General features: G+C 54.6%; 2 protein-coding genes and 1 long non-coding RNA gene across 3 annotated transcripts; 2 read left to right on the forward strand and 1 right to left on the reverse strand.

Annotated features, from left to right (window-relative positions):
- Positions 1–182: 182 nt before the first annotated feature.
- Positions 183–3056, forward strand: INHBE (inhibin subunit beta E). The gene is made up of 2 exons (XM_050747346.1): positions 183–860; positions 1120–3056. The coding sequence occupies exons 1-2, from the start codon at positions 563–565 to the stop codon at positions 1875–1877; spliced, it is 1056 nt and encodes a 351-aa protein (XP_050603303.1). The 5' UTR covers positions 183–562; the 3' UTR covers positions 1878–3056.
- Positions 2468–5352, reverse strand: LOC126930421 (uncharacterized). Its single transcript, XR_007717591.1, has 3 exons — positions 5089–5352; positions 4495–4905; positions 2468–2786 (listed from the first exon to the last, which is right to left on the reverse strand). It is a non-coding gene; the product is annotated as an uncharacterized LOC126930421 (long non-coding RNA).
- Positions 5311–17524, forward strand: GLI1 (GLI family zinc finger 1). Its single transcript, XM_050747258.1, has 12 exons — positions 5311–5552; positions 8990–9116; positions 9322–9414; positions 9999–10194; positions 10437–10581; positions 10927–11016; positions 11108–11245; positions 11561–11710; positions 12954–13118; positions 13611–13841; positions 14730–14997; positions 15602–17524. Exons 2-12 carry the CDS (start codon positions 9017–9019, stop codon positions 17344–17346), a joined length of 3321 nt encoding a protein of 1106 aa, XP_050603215.1. The 5' UTR covers positions 5311–5552; positions 8990–9016; the 3' UTR covers positions 17347–17524.
- Positions 17525–17533: the final 9 nt, after the last annotated feature.

The following is a 17533-nucleotide window of genomic DNA, read 5'->3' on the forward strand; positions in this document are numbered from 1 at the left end:
TATGAGGGAAAATTGCCCTTCCCCACCTGGCTCATAAGGCGTTCCCTCCCCCGAGTTCCAGACCTTGGGGACTGAGCATGTGAAATCATCCTCTTTCTTGCATCATGCGTGTCCACATTGCACCCCCCCCCCCCACCCCCATACCCCTACTTCAGGCCCAGTCACCATGGCCAGATGGTGAAACCTGAGCTGGTGGGGAGGAGGACCTCCACCCCCTGCAGGGGCCTGATGGGCAGCACAGCTGGCCAATCCTGGGACTCAGAGGGTAGGTCGGCTGGCTGACCACTAGGTTTGGAAGCCCCAGGCAGCTGGCTCTAAAGAGGCCCCAGGTCAGTAGCCAGACATGAGCTGTGAGGGTCAAGCACAGCTATCCATCAGATGATCTACTTTCAGCCTTCCTGAGTCCCAGGCAATAGAAGACAGGTGGCTCTACCCTTGGCCAAGGGTGGGTGTGGCAGTGGTGTCTGCTGTCACTGTGCCTTCATTGGCCCCCAGCAATCAGACTCAACAGACGGAGCAACTGCCATCCGAGGCTCCCGAACCAGGGCCATTCACCAGGAGCATGGGGCTCCCTGATGTCCAGCTCTGGCTGGTGCTGCTGTGGACACTGGTGCGGGCACAGGGGACAGGGTCTGTGTGTCCCTCCTGTGGGGGCTCCAAACTGGCACCCCAAGCAGAACGAGCTCTGGTGCTGGAGCTAGCCAAGCAGCAAATCCTGGAGGGGTTGCATCTGACCAGTCGTCCCAGAATAACTCATCCTCCACCCCAGGCAGCGCTGACCAGAGCCCTCCGGAGACTACAGCCGGGGAGTGTGGCTCCAGGGAATGGGGAGGAGGTCATCAGCTTTGCTACTGTCACAGGTGGGTGATGGAGAGAGCAACAGGCAGAGAGCAGACAGGTAAAGGGAGGCAGAAGGGGAGCCTGGCAGGAGCACCAGAGGGAGTGGGGTGTGGCAGGAGAAGGAGGAGGTGGGGCAGGGACTGGTTGCAGAGGACACAAAGCAATCTCTACTTTTCTAAAGGTGGGTTCGAGGGAGATCAGTGGGCAGGGCTCGGGGAGTCTCAGAGGAGAGCTTCATCTCTGCTCACATTTTCTTTCCCTTCTCTGTCTTTCGGGCAGACTCCACTTCAGCCTACAGCTCCCTGCTTACCTTTCACCTGTCCACTCCTCGGTCCCATCACCTGTACCATGCCCGCCTGTGGCTGCACATGCTCCCCACCCTTCCTGGCACTCTTTGCTTGAGGATCTTCCGATGGGGACCAAGGAGGAGGCACCAAAGGTCCCGCACCCTTTTGGCTGAGCACCACATCACCAACCTGGGCTGGCATGCCTTAACTCTGCCCTCTAGTGGCTTGAGGGGTGAGAAGTCTGGTGTCCTGAAACTGCAACTAGACTGCAGACCCCTAGAAGGCAACAACAGCACAGTTACTGGACAACCAAGGCGGCTCCTGGACACAGCAGGACACCAGCAGCCCTTCCTAGAGCTTAAGATCCGAGCCAATGAGCCTGGAGCAGGTCGGGCCAGGAGGAGGACCCCCACCTGTGAGCCTGCAACCCCCTTATGTTGCAGGCGAGATCATTACGTAGACTTCCAGGAACTGGGATGGCGAGACTGGATACTGCAGCCCGAGGGGTACCAGCTGAATTACTGCAGTGGGCAGTGCCCTCCCCACCTGGCTGGCAGCCCGGGCATTGCTGCCTCTTTCCATTCTGCCGTCTTCAGCCTCCTCAAAGCCAACAATCCTTGGCCTGCCAGTACCTCCTGCTGTGTCCCTACTGCCCGAAGGCCCCTTTCTCTCCTCTACCTGGATCATAATGGCAATGTGGTCAAGACGGATGTGCCAGATATGGTGGTGGAGGCCTGTGGCTGCAGCTAGCAAGAGGACCTGGGGCTTTGGAGTGAAGAGACCAAGATGAAGTTTCCCAGGCACAGGGCATCTGCGGCTGGAGGCATCAGATTCCTGATCCACACCCCAACCCAACAACCACCTGGCAATATGACTCACTTGACCCCTATGGAACCCAAATGGGCACTTTCTTGTCTGAGACTCTGGCTTGTTCCAGGTTGGCTGATGTGTTGGCAGATGGGAAAAGCATTTGTTCTAAAGGGGTCTACTCAGAAAGCATGATTTTCCTGCCCTAAGTCCTGTAAGATGTCAGGGACTAGGGAGGGAGGGAGGGAAGGCAGAGAAAAATTAGCCTCTCCCAAGATGAGAAAGTCCTTAAGTGAGGGGAGGAGGAAGCAGATAGATGGTCCAGCAGGCTTGAAGCAGGGTAAGCAGGCTGGCCCAAGGTAAGGCCTGTTGAAGCGTCTTAAGGGAGGGTCAAGAGGGAGATGGGCAAGATGCTGAGGGAGGATGCTTAGAGGACCCCCAGAAACAGGAGTCAGGAAAGAGAGGTACTAAGCCTAAGAAGTTCCCTGGTTTTTCCCAGGGGACAGGACCCACTGGGAGACAAGCATTTATACTTTCTTTTTTCTTTTCTTTTTCCTTTCTTTTTTTTTTTTTTTTTTGAGACGGAGTCTCGCTCTGTCATCAGGCTAGAGTGCAGTGGCACGATCTCGGCTCACTGCAAACTCCGCCTCCCAGTTTCAAGTGATTCTCCTGCCTCAGCCTTCTGAGTAGCTGGGATTACAGGTGCCCACTAATTTTTGTATTCTTAGTAGAGACGAGGTTTCAACATGTTGGCCAGGATGGTCTCGATCTCTTGACCTCGTGATCCACCCGACTTAGCCTCCCAAAGTGCTGGGATTACAGGCGTGAGCCACCGCGCCTGGCTTATACTTTCTTAATAAAAAGGAGAAAGAAAATCAATAAATGTGACTCATAAAGAAGGGTTCAGGTGATGGTCCGGAGCAACAGTTCTCCAAGTGTGTTCCGTAGGCTTCTGGGAGGTCCCTCTTCAGGGGTGTCCACAAAGTCAAAACTATTTTCATAATAATACTAACATGTTATTTGCCTTTTGAATTCTCATTATCTTAAAATTGTACAGTGGAGTTTTCCAGAGGCTGTGTGACATGTGATTACATCATCTTTCTGACATCATTGTTAATGGAATGTGTGCTTGTATAGTCTTGTGTTAGTCTTTTTCAGTTTTAATTTCTAATGTAGTGAATGTTTTTTTTTTTTTTTTTTTTTTTTTTTTGAGACAGAGTCTCACTCTGTCACCCAGCTGGAGTGCAGTGGCGTGATCTCGGCTCACTGCGACCTCCACCTCCCAGGTTCAAGCGATTCTCCTGCCTCAGCCTCCCAAGTAGCTGGGACTACAGGTCTGCGCCACCACGCCCAGCTATTTTTTTGTATTTTTAGTAGAGACAGGGTTTCGCCATGTTGGCCAGGCTGGTCTCGGACTCCTGACCTGAGGTGATCTGCCTGCCTTGGCCTTCCAAAGTGCTGGAATTACAGGTCTGAGCCACCGTGACTGACCTAATGACTTTTAAGAGTATAGAGGAGGCCGGGCGCGGTGGCTCAAGCCTGTAATCCCAGCACTTTGGGAGGCCGAGGCGGGCGGATCACGAGGTCAGGAGATCGAGACCATCCTGGCGAACACGGTGAAACCCCGTCTCTACTAAAAAATACAAAAAAACTAGCCGGGCGAGGTGGCGGGCGCCTGTAGTCCCAGCTACTCGGGAGGCCGAGGCAGGAGAATGGCGTAAACCCGGGAGGCAGAGCTTGCAGTGAGCTGAGATCCGGCCACTGCACTCCAGCCTGGGCGACAGAGCAAGACTCCGTCTCAAAAAAAAAAAAAAAAAAAAAAAAAAAGAGTATAGAGGAAACCAAAAAGTTTGAGACTCACTGGTTTACAGAACTGGGTGGGGAGAAGAAAGTAACGTGTTCTAAGAGAGCTCCTCTTGCTGGGCACCAGTGGTCCCAGTTACTTGGGAGGCTAAGGTGGGAAGACCGCTTAAACCCAGGAGTTCAAGGCTATGATCACACTTGTGAATAGCCTCTGCACTCCAGCCTGGGCAAATAGTGAGACCCCATCCCAAACAAAAATAAATGCATACATACCTACATACATAAATAGCTCCTCTGGAAGAAGGGGCTTGAGGCTGGGACAGGAGCATGTGGGGTGCCTTTTTTTCAGTGACCATTAGTCTGGTCTGATTAAGCTGGGTCTCTGACCCTCTGGGGATAACTAGTCTGGGTCAAAGTCCCTGACCTCCTCCTACCTTCACCTTTTCTTTTCCCCCTTGACTCTCAGACTGAACAGTTAACCCACTGACCTTCCAGACCCAAGGGGGTGGTTCTTGGAAGCAGAGCTAGAATGTGGGAGGTCTGCCTGTGAGGTTGAAAAAAAGGGGAGAGGGTGCTCCTTTTCTCTATCATGCTTTCTCCTCTTTCTCATAAAAATCAGAGACTGAAATGCTGCCCCTCCCCTATATCCAGTCACGATGGCAACGCAAATCTAAAGAGGCAGGGCACTTCCCTGTCAGGCAGTACCGCTGGGCATAGCAATCTCTGCCTCTCCGTTTCTCTGAGCTCACCTATCCACCTCCTGGGCTTCTAAATGGGCTTTAGTGAGGGGACCTGTTTGGGCTCCTCCTTCAGCTCCCCCAGCTCTTCTGCTTCGACTCCGAGCGGTTGTCATGTGTGAGAACGGCCAGCAGAGGGAGTAGAAAGCCTGGAAGAGCGGCTAGAGCCTGCAGTGGCGTGGTGCAGAGGGGCCTCAGTCTCCAGAACTTCGAGACGCAGAGCCGGGGTTCCCCGGAAAGGGGCTTCAGTCCCAGTGCTCCTTGGTGACCTCATGATCACACACCCTGCATCCAGAGCCTCAGCCGCTGCTCCTTGCTTTTATGCTCCATAGACTCCTCACCTTCTGCCAGAGCCCCCAACCCCTCAACTTGATTTGCCCCAAACCCCAGCTCTGCCCCAGCAGCTCCAAGTTCCATCCAAAGGGTGAGGCCTGCCGATAAACCACAGGATGACAGAATGCTCAGTTAGCACCAACCAAAGGCGACTACCCCACCTCCACTATTATCGTTCTCAGTTGAACTCCCCTTGCCCTGCAATATTTTCCTCAATCTGGTTGTGGGAGCCTCTTTGGGACCAGCCGATCCAAAAATCCAAGCCGGGATTTACTACCTACCAACAGCAGCGTGTTCAGCGGGGGGGGGGGGAGGGGGTTGGGGGGGCGTAGGCAGTATAGGGTCCCTCAAGGGAGGGGGAGGATCCTGGGGGTCCTGGGGGTGCAATAAGCCCGGCACCCCCTCTCTTGCTTCCAGCTACCCCGCCTCATCCTCCAGAACAGCAAGAGGGAGGGAAATAGAAGGGAGGTGAGGGGCGAGCGGGAAGAGCGGCGGCGCGCCAGCGGCTGGAGCGAGAAAAAGTTTTTGCAAAAGGGAAAAAAAAAGTTTGCGCTTCTCGCGGGTGGTCCGGGCTTGCGGCCCGGCGGGCTGGGCCGGCGGGAGGGCTGGGGGCCAGGTTGGGGGGGTGGGGGTGGCATCGAGGCTGCGCTGCCGTGGCCCTCTCCGCCCCCCCTCCCCACCGCACACCCCCCAGCCCAGACTCCAGCCCTGGACCGCGCATCCCGAGCCCAGCGCCCAGACAGAGGTGAGAAGGAGGGGCAGGCGGGGGACCACCTGGGAGCAGTGGGGGAGGGGGCCTGAGGGGATGCTCAGCTTCCTAGGGACTCATCCCAGACCCAGGACATAGAGGCAAAATAGGGGTGGGAGAGTCTGGAGTGAGACATTAGAAACTCCAAATTTATCACTTGTATCTTTCTCTAAATCTTCTTTTTCTTCCTTTTTTTCTTCTGTCAGTCTGTGTATCTCTGTCTCAGGGAACCGTGGGTCTTTGTCTCCGCCTCTCCTATATATTAGAAATATCTCACTTTCATGCGGTTGAGCTGAAGAGGCTGGAGGGATGGCTAGTTGGAGGTCTGCGTTGTAGAGAGGGAACTCCAGGTGTGTGTCTGCGCGTGGGGCAGGAAGACGTCAGTGTTCCTGAAAGGAGGGGACTGCAAAAGAGGGAGCTCCAGGTGGGGTGGGGACGGGTGTGTGGGAGGCAACAGAACTACTAGGGGCCAGCCAGGCTTGAATCCTTGACCTGTCTTGTGACAGATGTGCCAGTGGATGCTTGTGTTTTGGGGGAAAGGAGTGTCTTCTGGACTAGGAAGGGGTCTGGGAGTGGGGGCTGTCCAAGGTCTAGTGAAGGCCCTAGAATGACTCCAGGCAATTTTGGACTCCTGAGTCCCAAGGCCTGTGGGCAAGACGCTCAGGAGGAGCCGGGGAGACCTTGTCTTGACCCTCTGACCTTAGGACCACCGGGGCAGCGGGAGCCAGCGGCAGGGAGACCCCTACCGGGGCTGGGCGGGACCACTGGCCACTGCCAGCCTGTGTATCCCCGTTGGCCCCCCGCCCAAACGGGAGCTGGGGATCGAGGCCCCTCCTCTGGCTCAGACCACCCTGCCTGCCCTTGCTCCCCGCTCTGAATCCTCTTTCAGGCCCCATGACCCCGAAACAATCAGCCCTGGGCAAGCTAGCTTTCGGGACAGGATTAGGGAAAGGGGACCCCGTAGAGCCTGGGGACTGAGGGTTTTAGGGTTCTGGAGAGCTGGGGTCTTCTAGGATAGGTCTTTACGTTCCAGTAGAGGGAGAAGGCGGACGGTTTCCCGGGGGAGATGTAAGGGTCGGAATAAGGGTGGTTTTCCCTAGGGGGCGGGGTCCAGAGACCTCTCCCCCTCCACCATTATCTCCCTGGCATCCCCGCCCTTGACGTCACCAGGGGGTTCCCGGGGGTCTGGAGGGGTTAACCCTTGGGAAGCCAGTTGCGATAACCAGGAACCTAAGGTGTCCTGGCCACTCCTCCTCCCCATACACACCTAATTTTATTGACCCAGTCACTTTCTCTCCTTTCTCTCCCCCATACTTTCTGGATTCTTCTCCCTTTCTCACCTCATCAACGGGAACCCCCCACTCTCCAGTAGTGCCCCCCTGGGCGCCACTGCCTGCTTTCCGAATGCGCTGAGAGGAGGAGGGAAGAATGTGTCCCTCCCCTCAGCCCCCACCCCTACGGCTCGCTCGACTGGGCTCCCGGGGCGGGCGGGGGGAGCAGAGCCGTCTGCAGCCAGTGCCTGCGGCGGCGACTTGGGTGGGCCGAGGAGGCACGGGGGCGGGGAAGGCGGGACCGGGAGTAGGGGGGCGGAGCCGACTCCTGGGAGTTGGGGAGCGGGGGTGCGAGGGGGACGCTGGAAAACAGGGAGACACCGAAGATGGTTTGGGGCTCCGGCAGGGGAACCCTAGAGCTCCCTGTCCCATCCCGAACTCTCACACCCCAGAAAAACTTTACCGAAGCTAAAAAAGTTGGCAACACTTTCCTTTTACTAGTCTGAAGGGGAGATGTGGGTGGGCTGTGGCACGCGTGGGCGAGGAGGGATGTCGCCCCATTTCCTTGGAGGCTCTTCGGCGGCTGGGCAGTAAGATGACTGAGTAGGCAAGTTTGGGGGAGTCTCTAGTGTTTGGGGGATCATTTGCGAACTTGCCTCCTTCCCCTGGGTGAGTCATAGAGGGAAGGAGGCGGGAGAAGTGTCCCCCCATCCAGCTGCCAGCCAGCTGTGCCCCCCGCCCCCAACATTAGTGCCAAGGTCGAGTTGGGAGGTCTTGGATGCGGGATCCGCATCTCGGCTGGAAAAGGAGGAGTTAGGAAGGGTACAGCCCAGGCTGCCGGGCTCGGACTGGGTCGCGGGGTCCGGGTTCCGCTCCCCATCTCACCCCGCCCTCACCCTAAATCCCAGCATCCCGGGATCACCCACCGCGCCGGCCGGCCCGGCCCGCTCCCGGTGGTTCTCCACCCCACCCCGCCCCACCCAACCCTCATTCTCGGGAGACCGGAAAACCCGGGATGGAATCAAAACTGGAGTTTGAAGAGAAAAACGAACCGCAGCACCTTCTTCCTCGCTGCTCTTTTATAACGACGACATTGTTTTTTTCATTCTCTCAAGTCTCCCCTCATACTTACTTTCCTGTTGCCCCAAAACAGAGACCAAAAAGATTAGTTGGACCCGATTTAAACTACCCCAGAATAACACCAGCTTTCACCTTTGTACTCAACAGACTCAGGAGACCCCTCAGGAACCTTACCTCCTCCTCCACACAGTTTTCTGCCTAAAAGAAGAGGGCAGATCGCTTGTGCTGCCTCCTGGCCCCACCTGCCTCTCTGTCGGGACTGTGGCTAGGGCTCCCTCTGCTGGACACTGCAGAGATTGTACACGGGCTGTCCCCCAAGAGGGGTATGAGAAGGGGAAACAGGCTCAAGCAGAGCGGCCCAGCGCTTGAAGTCAGATTCATCACACGTATTCTTCCATCCCACCCCTCAAAGCCGGCCCAGGGTTAGAACAAGAAGAATTAGAGGGTCCATGTTACTAAAATAACTTGAAGTTAATATAGGCACAATCCAAAACATGCCCTCTCCACACAGACCACACAGGCAAAGCTCCCACCAGTTCCCAAGAAGATCCCCAGACTACACAGACTATAAGACTCCCTCTGCCTCTCTGGGACATTTCCCCTTACCCCTTGCCTGGCTGAGTGACGCTTTTTTTTTTTTTTTTTTTTTTTTTTGAGACGGAGTCTCACTCTGTCACCCAGGCTGGAGTGCAGTGGTGCCATCTCAGCTCACTGCAACCTCTGTCTCCCGGTTCAAGCAATTCTCCTGCCTCAGCCTTCCGAGTAGATGGGATTACAGGCACCCACCATCATGTCTGGCTAACTTTTGTATTTTTGTAGAGACGGGGGTTTCACTATGTTGGTCAGGCTGGTCTTGAACTGACCTCAGGTGATTCGCCCACTTCAGTCTCTCAAAATGTTGGGATTACAGGCGTGAGCCACCGTGCCCGGCCCAGTGATGCTCTTTTCAACTCGATTTCCATGGCAGATGTTTTAGAGGGGCTGGGGACACCAGGGATGCTGTGCCCAGGATTCAGTGCCTGAGACTGCTGTCTGACCGTCTCTATTTGCCTCCACCTTCATAACTACCTTCCCTTTCTGCAGTGTCCCCACACCCTCCTCTGAGACGCCATGTTCAACTCGATGACCCCACCACCAGTCAGTAGCTATGGCGAGCCCTGCTGTCTCCGGCCCCTCCCCAGTCAAGGGGCCCCCAGTGTGGGGACAGAAGGTCAGTGTATATACCAATTCCTGGGCCTTGAGGATTTGGCAGATCTCCCACTTGGGCCCATCCCCGCCCCATGCCAGTTTCCTATCTACAAGATTTGAGGCCCCATGTCATATGGACCTGGAATCCTGGGATCAGGTCCTGCCTGGGGTTTTAAGGTGAGGCTTACATGTCCTCCATTCCCATTCCAGCTGTCTCTTTTTTCTAGGACTGTCTGGCCTGCCCTTCTGCCACCAAGCTAACCTCATGTCTGGCCCCCACAGTTATGGGCCAGCCAGAGAGACCAACAGCTGCACCGAGGGTGAGGACTCAGGCAACACCTCTCCCCTTTCTGCCCCTCTCTGACTTGTTCTGAAAGAGAAAGTGGGAGGGCAGGGGATCTCACTTGGAGGAGGAGATGTTTGGAGATGTGAAGTGTCAGAGCACCATCAAGAAATCACAGATGGGGCTGGGCGTGGTGGCTCACACCTGTAATCCCAACATTTTAGGGGGAGGCTGTGGCAGGAAGATCGCTTGAGGTCAGGAGTTCAAGACTAGCCAGGCCAACATGGTGAAACCCCATCTCTATTAACAATACAAAAATTAGCCGGGCGTGGTGGTGTGCACCTGTAATCCCAGTTACAGGGGAAGCTGAGGCAGGAGAATCACTCGAATCCGGGATGCGGAGGTTGCAGTGAGGCAAGATGGCACCACTGCCCTCCAGCCTGGGTGACAGAGTGTGACTCTCTCTCTCTGTCTCAAAAAAAAAAAAAAAAGTCACAGATAGGATCAGTAGGGCAAAGCAGAATCAAGTCTCATTGGTTTTGCCAAGTCAGGACCTATAGGTTAGGTGTGTGGAGAGACATGCCCCTTTACCATATCCATCTCCCGTGTCTCCTGCCCCAGGCCCACTCTTTTCTTCTCCCCGGAGTGCAGTCAAGTTGACCAAGAAGCGGGCACTGTCCATTTCACCTCTGTCGGACGCCAGCCTGGACCTGCAGACGGTTATCCGCACTTCACCCAGCTCCCTCGTAGCTTTCATCAACTCGCGATGCACATCTCCAGGAGGCTCTTATGGCCATCTCTCCATCAGCACCATGAGGTGCAGTCAGCCCCGGGCCAAGAGGCCCCTAAAGCCCCTACCCAAGTCCATTAAAAGTCTCAAGCCCTCAAACCACCTGACCCTATTTGAATCCTTGTCATTTCAAGGGCAACTCTCCTCAGTACTTCCCTGGGACTGCCTCAACCACTTCAAATCCCAAGTCTTCCAGAAATCCTCCAAATAGCCCAATCCCTCCTGAGACTTCCAGATTGTCTTAAGTAACTTCCTTCTCTCCTCCTCAGCCCATCTCTGGGATTCCCAGCCCAGATGAATCACCAAAAAGGGCCCTCGCCTTCCTTTGGAGTCCAGCCTTGTGGTCCCCATGACTCTGCCCGGGGTGGGATGATCCCACACCCTCAGTCCCGGGGACCCCACCCAACTTGCCAGGTGAGAGTCCCCATATTGCTACCTGATTTCCCTTAGCTCAGGGTGGGTGGGTGGTGGATTTTGTAGGAGAAAGGTGAAGAAGGACAAGGGTTATAAGTTTTCAGTACTAGAAAAGTAAAGAGGTGTGGGTGCTGGGGTTCACTCCTTGCAGTTGAGTCAGACACTTCCAAATGGGATCTTTTGCCCATCCCATTCACCAGTGTAGTCTGAGGAGGAAGTCCCTTCCAAACCCAGGAGGTTCCAGCTGCTTGGGTGGGGGCACTTAGGGCAGGAAGACCTGGCTTGGTTTCCTCTTCCTTCTGCTGAGTTCCACCCTCATCACTGTCACCTCTTCCCCTGGGGAAGCTGAAGTCTGAGCTGGACATGCTGGTTGGCAAGTGCCGGGAGGAGCCCTTGGAAGGTGATATGTCCAGCCCCAACTCCACAGGCATACAGGTAAGGGGATGGGCGGGAGCTTTACCTCTAGGACCTGAGCAAAACTAAAGCTGTCACCCAAGTGACCCTAAGATTGCCTCTCTTGCCCTAGGATTCCCTGTTGGGAATGCTGGATGGGCGAGAGGACCTTGAGAGAGAGGAGAAGCGTGAGCCTGAATCTGTGTATGAGACTGACTGCCGCTGGGATGGCTGCAGCCAGGAATTTGACTCCCAAGAGCAGCTGGTGCACGTGAGCCCCAGGGGGTAACAGGAATGGCTAACCGAAAACTTTAGGAGATTCTGAGTGGGACATGGTAGAATCTGGCTGAGGGCAGGAGGTCAGAGGAGACTGAGGTTGAATGCTCAGTTGGGTAGGCAGAAGCTCAGAAGTTGTAACTTTGCCTTAGGGAGCTGGAAGACCTGAGATGTGAGATATGATATTGTTCCTGCCTCTTCCTCCTTGAGTTGGAGTCGTGGAAGAGAAACAGGGAGTGGAGGGAAGGTCTGTTCTGGACCTTGGGGGGCATGGCGGAGCCTCGGAGAGCCTTTGTATCTTCTCCCTCAGCATATCAACAGCGAGCACATCCACGGGGAGCGGAAGGAGTTCGTGTGCCACTGGGGGGGCTGCTCCAGGGAGCTGAGGCCCTTCAAAGCCCAGTACATGCTGGTGGTGCACATGCGCAGACACACTGGCGAGAAGCCACACAAGTGCACGGTGAGGCACCAGGGTCCCAAGTCCAGGGTCTCTTCCTAAATCGGGGCTCTCCTTCAAGGTAGGGCCCAACGCAGACTTTTGCTTTTGTAAGTCCTTTCTTCCATAAACAAATATTAAAAATAATGTTTGTGTGACTGTGTTGGCATAAAGAATATAATGATATATATTAAAACACTCTTGGATGTAAAAGCTCATTTTTTTTCCGCTTGATTTTAAAAGAAATTAAACAGGCCAGGCTGGGCGCAGTGGCTCACGCCTGTAATCCCAGCACTTTGGGAGGCCGAGGCGGGCAAATCACAAGGTCAGGAGTTGGAGACAAGCCTGGCCAACATGGCGAAACCCTGTCTCTACTAAAAATACAAAAAATTAGCTGGGCGTAGTGTCGGCCGCCTGTAATCCCAACTACTCGGGAGGCTGAGGCAGGAGAATAGCTTGAACCCAGGAGGCGGAGATTGCAGTGAGCCGAGATCATGCCACTGTACTCCAGCCTAGGCGACAGAGCGAGACTCTGTCTCAAAACAAACAAACAAAAAACAGGCCGGGAGCAGTGGCTCACACCTGTAATCCCAGCACTTTGGGAGGCTGAGCCGGGCAGATCACAAGGTCAGGAGTTCGACACCAGCCTGGCCGATATGGTGAAACACTTTCTCTACTAAAAATATAAAAATTAGCTGGGCGTGGTGGCGTGTGCCTGTAGTCCCAGCTACTCGGGAGGCTGAGGCAGAAGAATCACTTGAACCCGGGAGGCGGAGGTTGCAGTGAGCTGAGATGATGCCACTGTACTCCAGCCTGGGCGACAGAGCAAAACTCCGTCTCAAAAAAAAATTTTTTTAAAAAGACATTAAAACATGTTCGTGGGCCTCTTAAAGTATTGTCGGCCTTCAGTACTGTGCCTATTACTCTGCCTAATGGATAAACCCTGCATCAAGGACAACAGCCTGTTCCCCCAAGATGACCCCATCTTGGGACGGCGTAAGATCCCTATGCAGGGAAATCTGCCCTGGCTTGGTCAGAAGATTGCTCTAGCATCTTTATATTCCCACAGGGAGAGTGCCTCCAACTGCTTCCCTTCCCCAAGTTCTTACCTGCCCTTGTCCCCTAGTTTTGGGAATTCTCTCAAAGCCCCAGTGCCTTTCATCTTGAGTTATATTCTCTGACGTGTGTCCTTTTGGAGACTGAGGATTCCTTCCATCTCCATGTCCTCTGTCTGAGAACTATCCTTTGACCCCCGCATGTCCCCCAGTTTGAAGGGTGCCGGAAGTCATACTCACGCCTCGAAAACCTGAAGACGCACCTGCGGTCACACACGGGTGAGAAGCCATACATGTGTGAGCATGAGGGCTGCAGTAAAGCCTTCAGCAATGCCAGTGACCGAGCCAAGCACCAGAATCGGACCCACTCCAATGAGGTGAATGCCCCAACTAAGAGACCTTCCCCTCTTGAGAAGCTACCTACCAGGGAGATTGCCCCATAAGAAATCCCTTAGCCCAGCACCCACTCCACAGAGGTGAGTCCCTCTCCCCACATAATTCGCCCAGAAAAGGCTTTTCTGAAACCCAGAATTTTAACTTAACCACTCCTCCTACCTCTAACCTCTAACCAGCCAAAGGGCTAACCTAAAATATGCCATCTAGAGGAGACCCCTGATCCCTCCATCCCCTGGATTTATGGGACCTCACAGCCCTGGGTTCACCTCCTCATCTTTCCCAGGCTGTCAGTTTTCCTAACCCTCCACTTAATCTCTGCATCTTTGACTCCCACCCGAGGCCTCCACCCTCATTACTTCCTTTGGTGCTGTGTGCTCCTCCCCTGCCCCCCGTGTTGTCATCACTTTTCCCCATTTCTTCTGCATTCTTCCACTTTGATCCATTTGCCTCTGTCTCCACTCTGCACTCAACAGAAGCCGTATGTGTGTAAGCTCCCTGGCTGCACCAAACGCTATACAGATCCCAGCTCGCTGCGAAAACATGTCAAGACAGTGCATGGTCCTGACGCCCATGTGACCAAACGGCACCGTGGGGATGGCCCCCTGCCTCGGGCACCATCCATTTCTACAGTGGAGCCCAAGAGGGAGCGGGAAGGAGGTCCCATCAGGGAGGAGAACAGACTGACTGTGCCAGAGGGTGCCATGGTGAGAGAGCCCAGGCAACCCTCACTTCCATACCCCAGCCCACCCTGTGGACATCTTTCTAGTTACTTCCCAACCCATCCGTCCCCTCCTATAGAAATCACTCTTCTGTGACCAGTCTGCCTGTCTCTTGTCTTAGTGTTGCTCTTTGGGCTTCCCCAAATCTAGAGATTTTAGAATCTTTCTCTCTCTTTCTCTCTCTCTCCTTCCTTTCTTCCTTCTTTCCTTCCTTCCTTTCTCTCTCTCTCTCTTCCTCTCTTTCTTTCTGACAGGGTCTTGCTCTGTCACCCAGGCTGGAGTGTAGTGGCATAATCATAGCTCACTGCAGCCTCGAACTTCTGGGCTCGAGTGAGGCACTACAGGCACACACCATCATGCGTGGCTAATTTTTCTTCTTTTGTAGAGATGGAGTCTCGCTATGTTGACCAGGCTGGTCTCAAACTCCTGGCATCAAGCGATCCTCCCACCTCAGCTTCCCACAGTGCTGGGATGAGCCAATGCATCCAACCCAAACTCTTTCTTAAATAGCGCTTAGTATATGTTCCAAGCCTTTTACATGTATAATTTCATGTACTCCTCACAGCAACTTCATGAGAAAGGGACTCACTCGTCCCATTTTCAGATGAAGAAACTCAGGCATAGAGAAATAGCCCAAGGTCATAGAACTAAGAGCAAGAATTTGAGTCCAGCCAGTCCGTGCTCCAGCCTAAGTTCTTCTCATCAAACGTCTCACATTCAGTTTGCTCCCCTATCTCTTACCTGCTTAGCCCTTTCTACACTTACAAACTTCCTTGGAACCCCAGCAGTCACTGGGACACAGGCTTCAGCCACTCATCAAGTTGAAGGAGCTGTGGGGAAGGGTGTTGCCCTCAGACCTCATCTTCTCCACAGAAGCCACAGCCAAGTCCTGGGGCCCAGTCATCCTGCAGCAGCGACCACTCCCCGGCAGGCAGTGCAGCCAATACAGACAGCGGTGTAGAAATGGCTGGCAATGCGGGGGGCAGCACTGAAGACCTCTCCAGCTTGGACGAGGGGCCTTGCATTGCTGGCACTGGTCTATCCACTCTTCGCCGCCTTGAGAACCTCAGGCTGGACCAGCTGCATCAACTACGGCCAATAGGGACCCGGGGTCTCAAACTGCCCAGCTTGTCCCACACTGGTGAGACCTGGGTGTGGGAGGTGTGGCTAAGGTGAGATCTGGACCTGCCCTGAGGTTGAGAGGAGGAAGTCACCCTTGAGGGCTGCCACATGGCACTTTTGTATAATTAGAAAAAGATCTCCTTCCTCAATACACTTTCCGTTTATCAGAAAATAGTTGTGATGTACAAATACACAAAGGCTAGCCAGACATGGTGGCGGGCACCTGTAATCCCAGCTACTCAGGAAGCTGAGGCAGGAGAATCACTTGAACCTGGGAGAAGGAGGTTGCAGTGAGCAGAGATTGCACCATTGCACTCCAGCTTGGGCAACAAGAGCAAAACTCCGTCTCAAACAAAACAAAACAAACAAGTATGCAAAGGCTATGATGCGAATGCTGTTCCCTAGGATTGTGCAGCATACAACCTGCACAACTGTTCATAGCAACCCTGAATCTTTGGTAACCCAGAAACAGAATAGACATGGAAGAAGTAGGAGACAGAACTGACTGGTTAGGGATAATGAGCTTATCCCTGGGAATCTAGGACAAGGCTGTTGCATGGAGGAGGCAGGGTGAGATTTAGAGACTCCTTGACCATCCTACCTTTTCTCCCCATCACTTGCAGGTACCCCTGTGTCCCGCCGCGTGGGCCCCCCAGTTTCTCTTGACCGCCGCAGCAGCAGCTCCAGCAGCATCAGCTCTGCCTATACTGTCAGCCGCCGCTCCTCCCTGGCCTCTCCTTTTCCCCCTGGCTCCCCACCAGAGAATGGAGCATCCTCCCTGCCTGGCCTTATGCCTGCTCAGCACTACCTGCTCCGGGCAAGATACGCTTCAGTCAAAGGGGGTGGTACTCCGCCCACTGCAGCATCCAGCCTGGATCGGATAGGAGGTCTTCCCATGCCTCCTTGGAGAAGCCGAGCCGAGTATCCAGGATACAACCCCAATGCAGGGGTCACCCGGAGGGCCAGTGACCCAGCCCGGGCTGCTGACCATCCTGCTCCAGCTAGAGTCCAGAGGTTCAAGAGCCTGGGCTGTGTCCATACAACACCCACTGTGGCAGGGGGAGGACAGAACTTCGATCCTTACCTCCCAACCTCTGTCTACTCACCACAGTCCCCCAGCATCACTGAGAATGCTGCCATGGATACTAGAGGGCTACAGGAAGAGCCAGAAGTTGGGACCTCCATAATGGGCAGTGGTCTGAACCCCTATATGGACTTCCCACCTGCTGATACTCTGGGATTTGGGGGACCTGAAGGGGCAGCAGCTGAGCCTTATGGAGCGAGGGGTCCAGGCTCTCTGCCTCTTGGGCCTGATCCACCCACCAACTATGGCCCCAACCCCTGTCCCCAGCAGGCCTCATATCATGACCCCACCCAAGAAACATGGGGTGAGTTCCCTTCCCACTCTGGGCTGTACCCAGGCCCCAAGGCTCTAGGTGGAGCCTACAGCCAGTGTCCTCGACTTGAACATTATGGACAAGTGCAAGTCAAGCCAGAACAGGGGTGCCCAGTAGGGTCTGACTCCACAGGACTGGCACCCTGTCTCAATGCCCACACCAGTGAGGGGCCCCCACATCCACAGCCTCTCTTTTCCCATTACCCCCAGCCCCCTCCTCCCCAGTATCTCCAGTCAGGCCCCTATACCCAGCCACCCCCTGATTATCTTCCTTCAGAACCCAGGCCTTGCCTGGACTTTGATTCCCCCGCCCATTCCACAGGGCAGCTCAAGGCTCAGCTTGTGTGTAATTATGTTCAGTCTCAACAGGAGCTGCTGTGGGAGGGTGGGGGCAGGGAAGATGCCTCAGCCCAGGAACCTTCCTACCAGAGTCCCAAGTTTCTGGGGGGTTCCCAGGTTAGCCCAAGCCCTGCTAAAGCTCCAGTGACCACATACGGACCTGGCTTTGGACCCAACTTGCCCAATCACAAGTCAGGCTCCTATCCCACCCCTTCACCATGCCATGAAAATTTTGTAGTGGGGGCAAACAGGGCTTCCCATAGGGCAGCAGCACCACCTCGACTTCTACCCCCATTGCCCACTTGCTATGGGCCCCTCAAAGTGGGAGGCACAAACCCCAGCTGTGGCCATCCTGAGGTGGGCAGGTTAGGAGGGGGTCCTGCCTTGTACCCTCCTCCCGAAGGACAGGTATGTAACCCTCTGGACTCTCTTGATCTTGACAACACTCAGCTGGACTTTGTGGCTATTCTGGATGAGGCCCAGGGGCTGAGTCCTCCTCCTTCCCATGATCAGGGGGGCAGCTCTGGACATACCCCACCTCCCTCTGGGCCCCCCAACATGGCTGTGGGCAATATGAGTGTCTTACTGAGATCCTTGCCTGGGGAAACACAATTCCTCAACTCTAGTGCCTAAAGAGTAGGGAATCTCATCCGTCACAGATTGCATTTCCTAAGGGGTCTCTATCCTTCCAGAAAAATTGGGGCAGCTGCAGTCCCCTGCACAAGATGCCCCAGGGATGGGAGGTATGGGCTGGGGGCTGTGTATAGTCTGTATATGTTTTGAGGAGAAATTTGATAATGACACTGTTTCCTGATAATAA

Source organism: Macaca thibetana, chromosome 11, assembly GCF_024542745.1.
Source record: "Macaca thibetana thibetana isolate TM-01 chromosome 11, ASM2454274v1, whole genome shotgun sequence".
NCBI classification, from domain to species: Eukaryota; Metazoa; Chordata; class Mammalia; order Primates; family Cercopithecidae; genus Macaca; species Macaca thibetana.